This window comes from Microcebus murinus, chromosome 2, assembly GCF_040939455.1.
Source record: "Microcebus murinus isolate Inina chromosome 2, M.murinus_Inina_mat1.0, whole genome shotgun sequence".
Classification (NCBI taxonomy): Eukaryota; Metazoa; Chordata; class Mammalia; order Primates; family Cheirogaleidae; genus Microcebus; species Microcebus murinus.
This window is the reverse complement of record NC_134105.1, coordinates 102,323,775-102,340,839: the sequence shown is the minus strand read 5'-3', so window position 1 is coordinate 102,340,839 and position 17,065 is coordinate 102,323,775. Positions and strand designations below refer to the sequence as shown.

Sequence of the window (17,065 nt, the reverse complement as noted above, 5' to 3'; positions counted from 1 at the left end):
GTAATGCACTGTGACCTCTCTCTAAATAAGACCCTTCCCCAAATAAGGGGAGATGGGAGTGAGCAGCCCCTCTCCACCTACTTCTAGATTGAAGAGGAGACACACACATCACATGGCCGGTGAGAGAGTAGCCTTTAATGAAAGATGAGATGCAGGCCTGGACTGCTACTCTTGCGCCCTTGGTGGATGTGGGGGGAGGAGGGATAAGTGGGGTGAGGTGGAAGCAGGGTGAAGAGGTAGGTCTGGCAGGGTGGGGAAGGGCGCTTCCCACTGGGGTTGTCTGCTCAACTGTTCTCCCAGAAGAAGTTGTTACAGGCCACTGTCAGAGCAGCAACCAGCACCACATACTCCTGGAAGTCCACCTCCCCATCTCCATTCTCGTCTAGCTCCTTCATCACCTTGTCCACAGCATCTGCGTCCTTCTGCGCCTGTGCAGGAGGAGAGGGAGAGGGTGGTTTATAGGGAGTTGTATAGCACTGAGTGACGGGCAAGGAATGTGGTTGAGGAGACTGAAACAGAGACAAGGAGAGGAACTACATTTGATTATGGGACTCTCTGCTGCCCTAAAAACACTGGAGAGCTCCTGTTACTTAACAGAGTAAACGGCTTAACCTGTTATGAACATCAGTTATACTATATGCTCAGTGCCTACCATGTGACTACACTAGGTGCTTTATAAGCATTGTCTAATTTAATTCCAACACAAATGGTATGAAGTAGGTTTCATTACTTCCATTCTAGAGAAGAAACAGATTGACGGTTGGTAGTTAAATAGATGTGCCCAAAGACACATGGCTAGAAAGAAGCAGACCCAGAATTTGAACCCAGTCTAATAAAACCTCAAAGCTGGTGCACCTTATGTTGTATCCTGAGGTTTCTTTATTATGCGGCCCCATTTCTGCATCCTTCACGCCAGTCAAATGAAACTACTGGGCATGCTCCATGTTTTTTTTTCTCCTATGCTTTTGTTCATGCAGACGCTTCCTCCTAAAATGTCTACATTTACCCCAGTAATTTTACATTGGAAATCCATGGCTCAAGTGCCACCTCTTCAGAGAAGCCATCTCACTTCCATCAGGTTAATCATCCTCCATAACCCTTTCTGGAAAGCACCCCTGTTAAGACTCTGTGTACTTACTGGAGTTCATGGTTTACTTTTTTTCTTCATTTCATTATTTTGATAGTCCCAATGATGGGGTCACCATGGTTTACTTTTAAGTGTCAGTCTTTCCCTTCTAGACTGTGAATCTTATTGTTGGTGAATTTACACAGGGCCTAGCACTTAACAGGTGACTAATAAACCAGGGCATTTTGACTTGACCCAGGGGGAGTAGAGGAGCCTGGGAAAACCCAGGAGAGAAACCTGGGAGAGGAGGGAGATGGTTGGGCTGAGTTGGGGGTGGGTGGAGAGATGGCAGAGAGGTGCCTACTGCATTGCCCCACCCCTCGCCCACTCCACCCTGTACCCCCACCCTCTGCTCACGTCCAGGAAGCCGGAGAGCTCAGTCTGCAGCAGCTCTTTCAGCTCCTTCTTGCTCAGCTTGTACTTGTCCCCCTCCTTGCCCGAGTGGGTGTGGAACACGTTGATGAGGGTCTCCATTGCCGTCTCTAGCTCAGAGCCCATCACAGCAGTGCACCTACCCACCCCGCAACAATGGAAGTGAGCTGGAGACCAGGCCCAGGGTTTCTGGGGGCCAGATGAGGGGAGCCCTCAGGCCTCGCCCTGGTCTCTCAGCTCAGATAGTCAGGAGATCAGAGTCCCACTGCAATTGATTTTTCCCTGAGATTTTACGATGTGGGGAAACCCCAACAGACCTAAATCCAGATCTGCTCTATCACTCAATCTGTACCTCAGCCCAAGGGAGTCAGGGTTGGGGCATGGAGGGAGAGCTGTTTGAGCTGGGCTGGCTCCAGAGGGCTGCAGTAGGTATCTGCAGTGGCTGCCTGGGCAGAGACTGAGGAGGGTGGGGCAGCTGGGATGGTCACAGGACCAGGCCAGGCTTCCTCTGGCTCTATTTTTACCCTGGACCTTGCCTGCCTAGCACAGGCAAGCTCTGCTGTTGGGGGTGGTGGGCTGGGGTCTCCGCTATAGCTTGCCTCTGCTGCCCACCCCTAGCAAGGGATCAGTCTGGCACCTTAGTGAACATGATGGAGGGGTTGGCAGCCTGAGTAGGTGGCCCAAGACTTCTTGGGGAGTTGGGGAGGGAGGTCTCACTGCCTCTATCAGCAGCCTGGGGGCCCTTTTTAATCCTTCTACTCTGTTCTCTCCTGAGTGTGTCATTTTTGCTTCCCTGGGGTATACCTCCTGTTGCTTCCAGATTGATTCCTCTTACTTCTCTGCAAAATTATCCCTTCCATTGGGTGGGTGGTGTTAAGGGAGAGAGAAATGTCTGAGCCTTTTCCCTAGAGCCAGGAGGGGAAGAGGAGACTTGTGGGCCTTGTCCCTGTGGCTGCTCACTCCTGGTGGATGTGGGGACAGTGGGACTGGTATGAGTTGGGGAAATAAAGGGCTGAGTGCACAAGGTCCTTTGAGTTCAGGGGCTGGGAGAGAGCAGGAGAAGAATGGAGGGGTCTGTTGAGAGAGGAGACTACCACACCAGGGGCCTCTTGCTATTGGCATTGGGGCAGTCAGGCCTTCCACTGCCCCAGGAGGCAGCTCAGGTGTCTCAGATCAGGTGTCTCCAACTCTCCCCAGGCCTGGGGGGCTGGACAATGGGCCCTGATCAGATGGTATCCCAGCTCTTCAATGGGGCCCTTGTGAGTGTCACCTGAACTCCGGACATGAGAAGCAGTTGTCACAGAGACATGGGGAGATGGAACCCAAGCCGGGGCTGATGGCGAGGATAAGGGGGTGCTTGAGGGAGAGATGCTGGTGGCTCAATTACCAGCCCCATCCAGGAGGGGCACCTGGAGGTTGCCTGGAGCCCTAGAGCAGCCTGGGGTCTTATGTGTTTATATGAGGGCAGTTCTGAGAGGACCTGGGGGCAGGGCAGACAGAAAAATAAAGAGGAAAGAATTGAAGGAAAGAGGAGTCTGGAGGTCTGGGCCAAGAAAGCGGAGGAGGGGAAAGGGGAGGTCCCATGAAGGTCGAGTTGGGAGTGGGCAGGCACCTGGCACTCTTTCGATATTGCAGCAGCCACGCTCTGCCACCCCCAGGATTCCCTGAGACCTGAGCTCTTGGCAAGGCTGGGTGGGGGTGGCAGAGACTGAGGATGGAAGGGGGGCAGAAACAGCTGTAGTTCTGCTCTCTTACTCTTACCCCATGGGAGGTGAGGGCTGGGTCCCCTCCCCAGCCCCTGGGAGATGAGGGGGCCTTGGCAGGAGACTTGAGGGCTCTGTGTGGGAAGGCCAGGTGGCCCGGGAGTTCATTGGTGGGCTCCCCTCTGGTTTCCTCATTTACTGCATTCCAGCTCTTCCTCAGTTTACTTGCCTTTCCTCACTACCTTCTAAGTCCTATCTCCCCCAAATCCCAAACTAACCTCACCCTGGCTGACTCCCTCCAGATCCTCAGTGCACCACAAATGCTGTCATCCCCAGACTCTCGGAGCCCCTTGGAAGCCCCCTTTCTCCCAGGCTGGTCCAGGTGTGTGGGGGGGCGATACTCACGTTCAGCTGGGGCTGGAGGTGGGAGTAGGTTCTGGACGGCCAGTCAAGGCTGCAAGTGTGGCTGCGGGAGCTCTGTGGGGAGACCTGTCTTCAGTGTCCTTCCCCTGCTACCCCCCCCACCGGCTCCACCCCTTCACAGATAGACACCCAGTGGGGCAAGGGGCCAGGAGTGGACAAAGGCGCCCTCTGTCTCCTGGGCTGGAACAGGCTGCCCTGTGTCTCTTCCCCAGCCGTGGTTGCCCTGCCAGCAAACACGCTACAGGAGGGAGGAGGTGGGAAAGGAGGCGCTGGGAAGGATGCTGAGAGGTTTCTCTCCCAGCCGGGCTGTACAGGCCTGGCTGGCTGTGCCAGCGGGCAGGGGAAGAGGAGGATTCACTGAGGGGACCCTCAGTTTGTAATTTAGTCTTGCGAGTCTCCATGAGGGGTTTCAATCTAGGACTCTTCTAGGGGGTGCTCAGTCTGGGGTTCTCCGAGGAGTCTTAGTCTGGGGGGCCTGTGTGGCTTGTCTCAGGTGGGGCCTCTCAGTGCTGGGCTCTCTCAGTTGATTTTTTCAGTCAGCAGTTGCCCCCCCCCAACATAGACGCTGCTGATTAAATGTGGGGTTGTGGTTGGGCACTGGGAGGGATAGACTCTAGGACCCCCACTGAGTGGGATCTGTGTTGGCAGCTCTCCCTGCAAGTGGCCGCACATGAGGGGCCGGCTGGGGGGGCTGGGGCCAGGCCTGATTGCTCAGGGCGGGAGGCGTGATTGGGCGGTCTCCTCTCTTCAGAATCAACTACGGAAACTTGACACTTCCAGCCTTGGGAGTGGCTCTTGCTCCGGGTGTCTGTGTGTGTGTCTCTCTCTCTGTTTCTCTTTCTCTCTCCCCCCACCCTTTCCTGTGCTTATAAACCTCAGCCCTGCGGCTCCTGCATGCTTCGCCCCATCTCCTGCCCCGGTGAGTCGCGTGCCCTTAACCCTGGAAGGAGCCTGAGGATCCTTTTCTCTCCCTGGGCTCCCAGGTCCCTCCCCCAGAGCCAGTTCAGGCAGGGATTCAGGAAGTGGCTTTGGGAGATCCAGCAACAGTTCCTGCAGGAGTGTGGGCAGAAAAGGGACGGAAGAGTGGGCAGCCCTCCCCTTTGCACCCCAGGGGGCTGTGAGTACTGGTGCCAACCCTCCTGGGTCGTGGGGCGGGGGCGGGGGCGGTGCAGTGGAGTCCTGTTCCAGCATGATTGTTGCTGGGAGACAGGACCAGGGAGAATCTGCGGCATCCTGGGCACAGCACTCTGCCCAGCTCCCCTGAGGAGAGGTAGGGGCTAGGGAACGGAGAAGATGGATCTGTCCAGTCTGAGGTAGCTCTGACCACAGTTGGCCATTGGCCAGACCCTGGGCTGCTCTGCTGGGAAGAGCGGCCAGAGTGTGTGGGGGCGGGCAGAGTGCAGGCAGCTGGAGACCAGGTCCCAACATAAACACTCTTTGGAGACAAACAACCGCATGACTCTGTGAGGCTGGGTGAGACAACAAGAAGGGGCCCTTGGTACAGATACCGAATACCGCACAGAGGGGCTGCGAGACTGAAAAGGACTCCAAAGAAGGACCCCCAGATTGAAATCTCCTCCCAGAGGGGTCTCCAGATTGAAGGACCACCACAGAGGGGTCTCTAAGACACAGACACTTGAGAAGGACCCCCGACTGTGAGATGTATAGAAGAGGTTTCTGGAACTGAACCCTCTGCCCCCACCTAAACTGAGAAGCGGTTGCCTGGTCCCTTGCCCCAAGCTCAGCCCCTGTGGCCTCCCTCTTTCTCCATGGTGTCCTCCAGGGAGAGGCCTGAGGTGGCAACACCAAGGCAGGGGCCTTCTGGCCTATTCCTGTGTCCCTGCTCCCTGACTCTTCCTCTCTGCTCCTTCCCTGTCCCACAGGTCAGCCCTGAGAGGACATCAGCTCCAGTACCAGGGTCCTGATGGCGGCGGCGGCGGAGCCACTGACTGAGCTGGAGGTGGCCATTGAGACAGTAGTCACCACCTTCTTCACCTTCGCAGGGCAGGAGGGCCGGAAGGGCAGCCTCAGCATCAACGAGTTTAAGGAACTGGCTACTCAGCAGTTGCCTCATCTGCTCAAGGTAGGTAGAGGTCTCTGGACTGAGATTTTTTGAGATGGTGATTGTGGGACACTGTCAGGTTCATGAGGTGATATGAGTACAATATGGTATGATATTGTGACCACAAGGAAGGGTGTGGGTGACTGCATGTGTAAATGGTTCTGGGTTTTCTTGCCTGGGGTGTGTGTGTAACTAGGAAAGCAAAGACGCTGTGTCTGCCCCTGTAATCCTAGCACTCTGGGAGGCCAAGGTGAGAAGACCACTTGAGGTCAGGAGTTCGAGAATGGCCTGAGGAAGAGTGAGACTGAGCAAGGGTGAGACGTTGTCTGTAGTAAAAATAGGAACAAACAAACAAAATTAGCCTGGTGTGGTGGTGAGCACCTGCTATTGGGGAGGCTGAGGCAGCAGGATTGCTTGAGCCCAGGAGTTTGAGGTTGCTGTGAGCTAGGCTGACGCCATGGCAACAAAGCAAGACTCTGTCTCAAAAAAAAAAAAAAAAAAAAAAGATGCTGTCTGTGTCTGTGTAGGTGAGACTACTGGGCTTTGCGCTCCCTGCAGATGGTGCTGTTACATTCTCGTGCATGTTCTGTGCCTCTCTGGTCTCCTTTCTCCAACGCAGGACTGGATCCAGAACTGGCTTCCAGGAGATTTGCAGATTATCAGAGCTAGAAGGAGGCCAAGAAAAAACACAGTTTGAACTCCTCACTTCACATATATAAAAATTGGGGCCCAGCAGTGGGAAGGGGTTTATCAAAAATAGAAAGACAGCCAGCTTCACTGGCCAACTTCACTGGAGTCATAGATAGGAGGGCTGGTAAGGAGCATCTGTGATTACTTCCCACCCCTAAGCGCATCCCCTTAATAGCCCTCCCCTACAGGCTCATTCCTCTCCTACTCGGTGGGGGGAGTCAGGATTTAAATTTCATGGACTCTGGGTTGGCATTCCAGGTCAGGTCATTCCAGGCCGTTAATAGTTTCTTTTATATCCTTTCTGACAATTCACAGCACATTAAAATGTGTTAATATGGATTTTTTAAAAATACGAGTCTCTGAAATTCATAGTCTTTTATCTGCAAAATCCTCTACATCTTCTGACTTTTCAAACTTTTCTTTCTTCTTCTTACTGGAGCCTTCAGGTTTTCCACTGGAGGTAGAGCATTCCTTGTAGCGCTGACAAGCAGTGACTGGTTTTTCTTCCAAATGCAGCTACCTCTGGGGCCTGGAAATGCAGGAAGTGACCACTTTGATTTTCATGGCTTCTTCCCAATTTTAGTTTTTTCTTCTTCCTAAGACCTCCCAGCTTCTTGGAAGCTCATCTGCCACCTGCTGTCCTTTTTACTTCACTCCTTACAGTTCTTCAGCTCCTGGCTCACTGTTTTTCTTCTTGCTTCTGTCATTATTCTGAGTGGCCTCAGCATCCAAACAGACAACCTGGGCCTTTCAATTTTTTGAACTCCTCACTTCCAAAGATTTTTCTCCTGCGTCTCAGCATCCCACTCCTCTGTGCTTCTGACTTTGTTATTACCAAAATAACACACCACTTCCCAAATCTCGATCTCAGGCTTCCCTTTATCTGAAGCCCCCTCCTGTCATTCCAATTCTATTCTATCTAGCTCCTCCACTCCAGCATTTCCTGACTCCTCTGGTACCTTCAATCCCTTGACCTTAGCGCTTTTTCATTTTCCTTCATCATCCCTTGCATTCTCATTTCCCTCTTCCTCAGCTCAGGTTCTAAGGCTCATCATTATAACCACTCCCTCAACTCCCTTGATTCTGTCTCTCTCTGTCCTAGTTGTCTGGCAAAATCCTGGTTATAATAAATCCAACATTTCAGCTTCTGTACGTAACTTGCCAGTAAAAATCCACTATTGTACACCTGCGCTCAGATAGCCGAATCTGGCTGGAGGAAAATGCACAGCCGTGTTGACTTCTGTCACTTTAAATCTACAACCGCAAACCTGCAAGGTTTCAGCAATGCCTGACAATTCTACTGTTTTCCCTGGTTGATTCATTTGCCAGTTCTTTCAGATGATTATTTCACAATTTTCCTCTCTTCTCAAAGTCCAATACCTCTTTGCACAGTCTCCCTCTTATTGAGAAATTTTCTCTCTGAGAAAATAGGAGCAATCAGAAAACTTCATTGTGCTCCCCCAAATCTACCAACTGATCAGCACACTCTCTGCCTGCCTTTCTGTTACCACGAATGATCTGTCTCTGCTCCTAAGGCCAAACCTCCACTGAGGCCCTGGATCCTGTCCCCTCTCACCTACTTAAAGACTTTCCTCTTGCAATTATTCCTTCTCTCTCTTGCATCATCAACTTGTCCTTCTCTACTGGATCATTCTTACCAGTTTACAGATATGCTGTAATAGCTCCCATCTTAAAAAAAAAAGAAGCAGCAGCAGCAAAGGAAAAGAAAAAAGAAAAAGAAAAGCTCCCTTGACCCTATAACTCCCTCCAGTTTATGCCATATATCTTTGCTCTCTTTTATAGCAAAACTCCTCAAAAGCAATGAGAATAACTTACACTGTCTCCACTTTTCCTCTCCTGGTCCAGAATGCTCATTCCTCAGGCATTTGCTACGACTACTCCTCATTTAACTCAGATTTCTGCTCAAATGGCAAATCCTCAGCACGGTCTTCCTTTACTATTGGACACAAAGATCACCTCCATTGCACTCTATTCCTTTACCCTGCTTTATTTTTTTCAGAGCACATCCATCGCAACTTGACCTCCATTACATACTTACATGTTACTAAGAATGTGGGTTCCACGAAGGCGAGACATTTGCTCACTGTTTCTGTCCAACACTTACAGCAGTGTCTGACTCCTAGTAGTTGGTTCATAAAATATTAACCAAGTGTCTCAGTTTTGGGCCTGCTATAACAAAGTCCCAGCGGACGGGCGCGATGGCTCACGCCTGTAATCCTAGCACTGGGAGGCCAAGGCTGGCAGATTGCTCAAGCTCAGGAGTTCGAAACCAGTCTGAGCAAGAGCCAGACCCTGTCTTTACTAGAAATAGAAAGAAATTAATTGGCCAACTAATATATATAGAAAAAATTAGCCAGGCATGGTGGCACATGCCTGCAGTCCCAGCTACTTGGGAGGCTGAGGCAGAAGGATTGATTGCTTGAGCTCAGGAGTTTGAGGTTGCTGTGAGGTAGGCTGATGCCACGGCACTCACTCTAGCCTGGGCAACAAAGTGAGACTCTGTCTCAAAAAAAACACAAAAAAACAAAGAAAACAAAAAACCCCACAAAGTCCCAGAGACTGGGTGGCTTAAAAACAACAGAAATTGACCAGGCGCAGTGGCTCACACCTGTAATCCTAGCACTCTGGGAGGCCGAGGTGGGCAGATCACTCAAGGTCAGGAGTTCGAAACCTGCCTGAGCAAGAATGAGACCCTGTCTCTACTAAAAATAGGAAGAAATTAATTGGCTAACTAAAAATATATAGAAAAAATTAGCTAGGCACGGTGGCACATGCCTGTAGTACCAGCTACTTGGGAGGCTGAGGCAGGAGGATCACTTGAGCCTGGGAGTTTGAAGTTGCTGTGAGCTACGCTGATGCCACGGCACTCTAGCCGGGGCAACAGAGTGAGACTCTGTCTCAAAACAACAACAACAAAAAACAACAGCAATTTATTGTTCATAGTTCTGGACTGGACTGGAAGCCTGAGATTAGGGTGCCAACATGGTGAGATTCAGTTGAGGGCTTCTCATATGTTGCAGACTACCATCGTTTCATGGTATCCTCCCTGGGGAAAACAGTTAGAAAGGTCATTGGGGTCTCTTTTGTAAAGGCATTAATCCCACTCATGAAGCCTCCACCTTCATGACCTAATCTCTTTCCAGAGGTCTCCCTTCCTAATACCATCACATGAGGGGTTAGGATTTCAACATATGAGTTTTGGGAAGCCACAGACATTCAGTCCATAATAATGAGCCAGTGAAATTGTAAAAAAAGTTAAGAAAAGAAAAAAGGGAAAATTTGTGAGTAAATGCATTGTATATACTATTCAATTAATATAAGTAGCTTTTTAAAAATATAACAGTGCATATAGGATATTTTCCCATGAAAAAAATGATGCCCTGTATTCCATTTTATATTAATAAGTTAACACATATTTATGTAGCCAGTGCTTTATTGATGGACATCTCTCTGGTGTCCATTTTTTCCCTTTTGCGAATATCTTTGTTTGTACATATGTACATACTTGAGGGAATATAATAACATAGGCTAAATGTCTGGCAGTAGAAATATTAGGTCAAAGGTCATGTTTGTCCTTCATTTTTAAGAATATTACCAATTTGCCTCCTAAAAAGGTTGTACCATTTACAAGACCATCCACAGTTCATGCAAATGCCTATGTCCTTGCCCAAACTGGGTATCATCAAGCTTTTAATTTTTGATAATCTAATATCTAAAATAAATCTGATTTATACTTATTTAATTCTGAATGAAGTGGAACATTGAAAAAATTTTTTTTTCTGCTGGAGTGTGAATAAAAGAAAAAAATATTTTGATGGATATTTACATTGCTTTTGCTGTGAACTGCTTGTTTATTTTTTATCAAACTTTTTCTTTTTCATATTGATTTATTATAATTCTTTTTTTTTTCTCTTTAGAGAGAAAATCTTGCTCTGTCGCCAGGGCTAGAGTACTATAGCATCAGCCTAACTCACTGCATCCTCAAACTCCTGACCTCAAGCTATCCTCCTGCCTTGGCTTCCCAGAGTGCTAAAATTACAGTTGTGAGCCATTGTGTCTGGCCCCTACAGTTTTTTTTTTTTTTTTTTGAGACAGAGTCTCACTTTGTTGCCCAGGTTAGAGTGAGTGCAGGTGGCGTCAGCCTAGCTCACAGCAACCTCAAACTCCTGGGCTCAAGCAATCCTCCTGCCTCAGCCTCCCGAGTAGCTGGGACTACAGGCATGCACCACCATGCCCGGCTAATTTTTTGTATATATATTTTTAGTTGGTCAATTAATTTCTTTCTATTTTTAGTAGAGATGGGGTCTTGCTCAGGCTGGTTTCGAACTCCTGACCTCGAGCGATCCGCCCGACTTGGCCTCCCAGAGTGCTAGGATTACAGGCGTGAGCCACCACGCCTGGCTGTACAGTTCTTTATATAATAAAGAAATTAGCCTTTTGTTTCTAATGTGTGTTGCAAATATTTTCCCTAATTTGCCCTTTGTCTTTTGATTTTGTTTTTGCTAGGGTTTTTTTTTTTTTTTTTTTTTTTGAGACAGAGTCTCACTCTGGGCTACAGTGTCGTGGCGTCAGCCTAGCTCACAGCAACCTCAAACTCCTGGGCTCAAGCAATCCTCCTGCCTCAGCCTCCCGAGTGGCTGGGACTACAGGCATGCGCCACCACACCTGGCTAATTTTTTCTATATATCTTTAGTTGGCCAATTACTTTCTTTCTATTTTTAGTAGAGGGGAGGTCTCACTCTTGCTCAGACTGATTTTGAACTCCTGACCCGGAGCAATCTGCCTGCCTCGGCCTTCCAGAGTGCTAGGATTACAGGCATGAGCCACCATGCCCAGCCTATTGAGTCTTTTTTCTTTCTTTTGTTTATTATTTTTTTTTAGTTTATAATTTTTTTTTCTTTTTTTCTTTTTTTTTTTTGACTTACATCCAGCAGGTAACTATTGAGTCTTTTTAAGAAAAGGATATTCTTGGCCAGGCGTGGTGGCTCATGCCTATAATCCTAGCACTCTGGGAGGCTGAGGCGGGCGGATTGCTCGAGGTCAGGAGTTCAAAACCAGCCTGGGCAAGAGCGAAACCCTGTCTCTACTAAAAACTAGAAAGAAATTAATTGGCCAACTCATATATATAGAAAAAATTAGCCGGGCATGGTGGCACATGCCTGTAGTCCCAGCCACTCGGGAGGCTGAGGCAGTAGGATTGCTTGAGCTCAGAAGTTTGAGGTTGCTGTGAGCTAGGCTGACGCCATGGCACTCACTCTAGCCTGGGCAACAAAGCGAGACTCTGTCTCAAAAAAAAAAAAAAAAAAAATATATATATATATATATATATATATATATTTTAAAAAAGACATTCTTTTCTATTTTTTAAGGTTTCTTTTCTTTCTTTCTTTCTTTCTTTCTTTCTTTCTTTCTTTCTTTCTTTCTTTCTTTCTTTCTTTCTTTCTTTCTTTCTCTCTCTCTCTCTCTCTCTCTCTCTCTCTCCTTCCTTCCTTCCTTCCTTAGTCTCACTCTGTTGCCTGGGCTAGAGTGTCATGGCGTCAGCCTAGCTCACAGCAACCTCAATCTCCTGGGCTCAAGTGATCCTCCTGCCTCAGCCTCCCGAGTAGCTGGGACTACAGGCATGTGCCACCATGCCCGGCTAATCTTTTGTATATATATTTTTTTAGTTGTCCAGATAATTTCTTTCCATTTTTAGTAGAGGCGGGGTCTTGCTCTTGCTCAGGCTGGTCTCCAACTGCTGACCTTGAACGATCCTCCCACCTCGACTCTCAGAATGCTAAGGATTACAGGCGTGAGCCACTGCTCCTGGGCTCAAGTTTTCCTTTATATCCCTTTGGTATAATATGAAATATACAGCTGTCCCTTGATACACATGGGAGATTGGTTCCGGTATGTTCCCGCGGGTACCAAAATCCTTGGATGCTCAAGTCCCTTATATAAAATTGCCTAGTATTTGCACATAAGCTATACACGTTCTCCCATACACTGTAAATCATCTCTAGACTACTTATAATACCCACTGTAATGCCTACATGTCACTTCATTTGTGTGGATTCTTTGTAGTATTGGTGTGGGGCAAATTCAAGTTTTTCTTTTTGGAACTTCGTGGAATTTTTTTTTTTTCTGAATATTTTCCATCCTGGGCTGGTTGAATCCAAGGCTGCAGAACCCACAAATTAAGTCTTTGGTACATAATGAGCCCATTTTGATCACACCTGAGTTTATGCTAATGAGGCAACTTAGGATGGGGCCACTGGATAGACTCAGGATGGGACCAGTCACCAGAAAGACCTAGTGACTTATTCAGGAAGTCTTAATAGATTTTTACTCTTTTAAGTGGGATCGTTCTCATTATATTTTCTAACTGGTTAACATTCTTATAACTAAAAGCTATTGGTTTTTGTGTATTAATATTGTAACCAGACATCTTGTCATTCTAATCCTTTTTCTGAGGGGGAAGAAATACAGAGTAGTGGATAAAAGCATAATCTTTGAGTCAGACAATTTAAGTTCAAGTGCAGGTTCTAGCTTGTCATCCTTGGTTAATTATTTAATCTTTCCAAGCCTTAATTTTCTCATCTGTGAAATGGACTCATCATAATATCTTCCTTGTTGGATTGGTGTTACATTCATTCAACAACAAATATTTATTGAGCACTGACTATGTCCTGTCCTGACACTGTCCTGGGCTTTGGGTTAGAGTGGTGAACAAGCATCTGCTCTGTACCAGACATTCTCCCAGGCATTAGGATTACTGTGGTGAGCCTGATGGACAAGGTCCTTGTGCTCATGAAGATTTTCATTCCAGATGAACATTAAATAAAATAAAGCATGTGCTGTGTTTAGCACAATGCTTGCAACCATTAGTAGTATTAGGCACTTACAGTTGTTGGTGTTAGCCATTATAACTCTTGGTTTTTTGTTTTTGTTTTTTAGACAGAGTCTCGCTCTGTTGCCTGGGCTAGAGTGCCATGGCATCAGCTTAGCTCACAGCAACCTCAAACTCCTGGGCTCAAGCAATCCTCCTGCCTCAGCCTCCCAAGTAGCTGGGACTACAGGCATGCACCACCGTGGTGGGCTAATTTTTTTATATGTTTTTTAGTTGTCCGGCTAATTCCTTTCTATTTTTAGTAGAGACAGGGTCTCACTCTTGCTCAGGCTGATTTTTTCTAGATATACAATTACATAGTTGCTAATACTGGTGAATCTGCTTCTTCCTTGCCAATACTTATTTCTTTCTTTTTACTAATTGAATGTTATTCCTTTTCCCAATGTAATGTTCTGCTAACCATCCTTGCTTTCCACCAGCAAAGCTTATAGTATTTTACAATGAAGCATGATTATAGCTTTAAAAAAAAAGTTTTTTTAAGCTCTTCTACAAATCTGCTTTACCCCATTTAGAGATGTGGCTAGTCTTCTCTGCCTTCATCCAAATGTTGATTCAAGTGCTGAACATCACACTCTGCCTGAGGCACCCTTCTCTGGTTTGACATTTGACCTATTTATTTGTTCAGCAGTCAACTTTTTGGTTGTGATTGTTTATCTGACAACAAATCCTTTGATCAGGAGGTCCACTTTACAGTATCCACTGATATTCACATAGGCCTATTGTGAGAGATTTTGTCAAGGACCCTCTAGAAAATCAGATACCCCATGTCTTTGCCATTCCCCTGATCTACCGGGCTGATAACCCAGCTGGATAAAAGAGAAGACATTAGGGTTATGCAAATGAGCATCTAAGTACTGGGAGTTTCTCCAGCTTTCTGTGAAAGAGAAGGCTGGACTGAGAAGGCTCCCAGGGTGGACAGACAGACTGGATCCATCCACAGGACAGCTGCGAGCTAGGGCTGGCTCATACCTGCTGGCGAGAGCAGATTGTGTGCATTACTTCCCAATGATATCATGTTTGCAGTTTATAATTGGCCATAGTGGGAGTATTTACACCATGGCAAGCACTACACGTCAGGCCCTCCCACCTCCTTCTGCTGGTGTCCCTTGGAGCTGGGACCCCAGGGCAATGCAGTCTTGGGGCTGCAGCCTCATCCTTCAGGTGAGAGGCAGGTGCCAGTGCTCTCTGAGGGAAAGGCCTTCAGAGAATGGCAGCTGGCAATTCTTCCATCTCTCCCCATCTTAAGATCCCCAATTTCTTTTTTTTTATTTTGGCATATTATAGAGGTACAAATTTTAAGGTTTCAATAAATGCCCTTTTCCCCCTCCCCCCACAAGTCTGAGTTTCCAGCATGACCATTCCCCAGATGGTGCACATCTCACTCATTATGCATGTATATACCCGCCCCCTCCCCCCTCCACCCTGCCCAATACCCTATTACTGTAGTACCTATGTGTCCACTTAGGTGCTGCTCAGTTAATACCAGTTTGCTGGTGAGTATATCTGGTGCTTGTTTTTCCATTCTTGGGATACTTCACTTCGTAGTATGTGTTCCAGCTCTAACCAGGAAAATATAAGATGTGCTATATCACCGTTGTTTCTTAGAGCTGAGTAGTACTCCATGGTATACATATACCACATTTTATTAATCCATTCTTGGATTGATGGGCACTTGGGCTGTTTCCACAGCCTTGCAATTATGAATTGTGCTGCTATAAACCTTCGAGTGCAGGTGTCTTTTTTGTAGAGTGTCATTGGATCTTTCGAAGATCCCCAATTTCTAATCCTACCCTTCTCTTTGGTGTTTCCTCAGGATGTGGGCTCCCTGGATGAGAAGATGAGAAGCTTGGATGTGAATCAGGACTCGGAGCTCAAGTTCAATGAGTACTGGAGACTGATTGGGGAGCTGGCCAAGGAAATCAGGAAGGAGAAGGCCCTGGAGATCCGGAAGAAGTAAAGCCGGCTGGGCTGGGATGGGGGCGGGCAGGGCGGGGCTGGGCCGGGCCGAGCAGAACCCCACTCTCCCCAAATAAAGCTTCCTCCTTGAAACACAAGTGGTTCTTACTCACACCCCACTCTGGTTTCTTCTCTTGAGACCAGGTGATGGGAAAGCTCTGCCTTGACCTGAGGGTGGGTCTGAAAATTATGAGCTGTTTGAGGACAGGGAGTGTTATTCATCTTTGAATATTCTGTAACATCTATTAATAGCACCAGGTGTTGTATAGAGTAGGTGCTCAATAAACGGTTGAATGAATATATGAAATGTAGAGACAGAGATGTGGGGCAGGTGAGGTAAACCCTATCCCACTAGGTACCTCCTGGGGCTCAGCTGCGTGTCCCAGGCTGCAGTTTTCTTGTTCTAGGGTTCGGCCAGGAGGGTAACGATGGTAGTGCACATGCGTTGAGGGCTTACTAAGTGCCAGGCGCAGTGCTAAACTTTTTACCTGCATTATCTTTATTTTTTATTTTTAAATTAAATTTTATTTTTTTGAGACAGAGTCTCACTTTGTTTGCCCAGGCTAGAGTGAGTGCCATGGCATCAGCCTAGCTCACAGCAACCTCAAATTCCTGGGCTCAAGCAATCCTGCTGCTTCAGCCTCCCAAGCAGCTGGGACTACAGGCATGCCCTACCATGCCCGGCTAATTTTTTGTATATATATTAGTTGGCCAATTAATTTCTTTCTATTTATAGTAGAGACGGGGTCTCGCTCTTGCTCAGGCTGGTTTCGAACTCCTGACCTCAAGCAATCCGCCTGCCTCGGCCTCCCACAGTGCTAGGATTATAGGCGTGAGCCACCGTGCCCGGCCTGCATTATCTTTAATTAATTCTCACAGCCCTTTGAGGTAGGTACTATTTTTGAGTCCTGTATTAAAGATAAGGAAACAGATTTTAGAGATGTTAAGTCACAAAGAGAATGGGTGGAGCTGGGTTGAAATTCCAGGGCCTCTGATTAACCAGGATCCTCTCTGGATGCGGGCTTGGGAACACTGGACCCTCCTCCCGCCCTCCCTCCGTAGCAGCGGTGAAGCAGAAGGAAGGACAACAGGTTCAGTTCGAGGACCGCGTGGGGGCGAGGGTGTGGTGGTGCTGCAGGAAGCGGAACTTTTGGCACAGAGTTATCCTTCCTGGCTTGAGAAGCATGTGGTTTACACTGCTGACCACCAGAGGGAGCAGGGGCAGGGCAGCTCACTGTCACTGCTGCACCAGCTGGTGTCCATGTGGGGCAGCTGCCAGTCCACAGATTGAGCCCCAGATTGGGACCTTCCATCTAAGGCTTCCCAGACAGAGACTTCAGAGCGACCTCCAGACTGGGCATCTGCGGAGCCATTGGTGGAGACCTTCCCCAGGGGCTCCCACACCGGAGGCTCCCTCACAGCGAGAGACTATGAGGGACCCTCAGACTGAGACTCCTCAGAGGGATCCCAGGCTGAGTCACTCTAAGAGAAGCCGGCAGATTGAGAGGCTCTCAGAGGGGTCCCCAGATGGAAGCCGTTCACAGGAACCCTCAGATTGAGACGCTCTTGGAAGGGCCTCTCTGTTGAGACACAGAGGGCCCTGGATTGAGACCAAAAGTATAGGGAAGCCCTAGAACTGCAGTCCCCAACACCATGGCCATGGACTGGAACCGGTCTGGTCTGAGGCCTGTTAGGGACTGGGCAAAAGAGCTCTGCTGTCCCCGAACCCTGTCCATGGAAAAATTGTCTCCCATGAAACTTAGGAAGGGGGGCACACAGCAGGAGATGAGCAGTGGGACATTGCTCACATCACCGCCTGGGTC

The 17,065-nt window shown here is 48.1% G+C and overlaps 2 protein-coding genes across 2 annotated transcripts; one reads left to right on the top strand and one right to left on the bottom strand.

Moving 5' to 3' along the window:
* Positions 1-115: 115 nt before the first annotated feature.
* On the bottom strand, positions 116-3,738 carry S100A1 (S100 calcium binding protein A1). The gene is made up of 3 exons (XM_012791277.3): positions 3,607-3,738; positions 1,484-1,637; positions 116-428 (listed from the first exon to the last, which is right to left on the bottom strand). The coding sequence occupies exons 2-3, from the start codon at positions 1,622-1,624 to the stop codon at positions 285-287; spliced, it is 285 nt and encodes a 94-aa protein (XP_012646731.1). The 5' UTR covers positions 1,625-1,637; positions 3,607-3,738; the 3' UTR covers positions 116-284.
* Positions 3,739-4,380: 642 nt separating this feature from the next.
* Positions 4,381-15,341, top strand: S100A13 (S100 calcium binding protein A13). The gene is made up of 3 exons (XM_012791265.3): positions 4,381-4,543; positions 5,508-5,707; positions 15,100-15,341. Exons 2-3 carry the CDS (start codon positions 5,549-5,551, stop codon positions 15,241-15,243), a joined length of 303 nt encoding a protein of 100 aa, XP_012646719.1. The 5' UTR covers positions 4,381-4,543; positions 5,508-5,548; the 3' UTR covers positions 15,244-15,341.
* Positions 15,342-17,065: the final 1,724 nt, after the last annotated feature.

Excerpts from the sequence above, each read along its gene's own strand:
- S100A1 (XM_012791277.3), bottom strand. The coding sequence starts at position 1,624 with ATGGGCTCTGAGCTAGAGACGGCAATGGAGACCCTCATCAACGTGTTC. Across the intron at positions 429-1,483 it reads AGCTCTCCGGCTTCCTGGAC|GCGCAGAAGGACGCAGATGC; the intron begins GTGAGCAGAGGG and ends CCTCCTGCACAG.
- S100A13 (XM_012791265.3), top strand. The coding sequence starts at position 5,549 with ATGGCGGCGGCGGCGGAGCCACTGACTGAGCTGGAGGTGGCCATTGAG. Across the intron at positions 5,708-15,099 it reads AGTTGCCTCATCTGCTCAAG|GATGTGGGCTCCCTGGATGA; the intron begins GTAGGTAGAGGT and ends GTGTTTCCTCAG.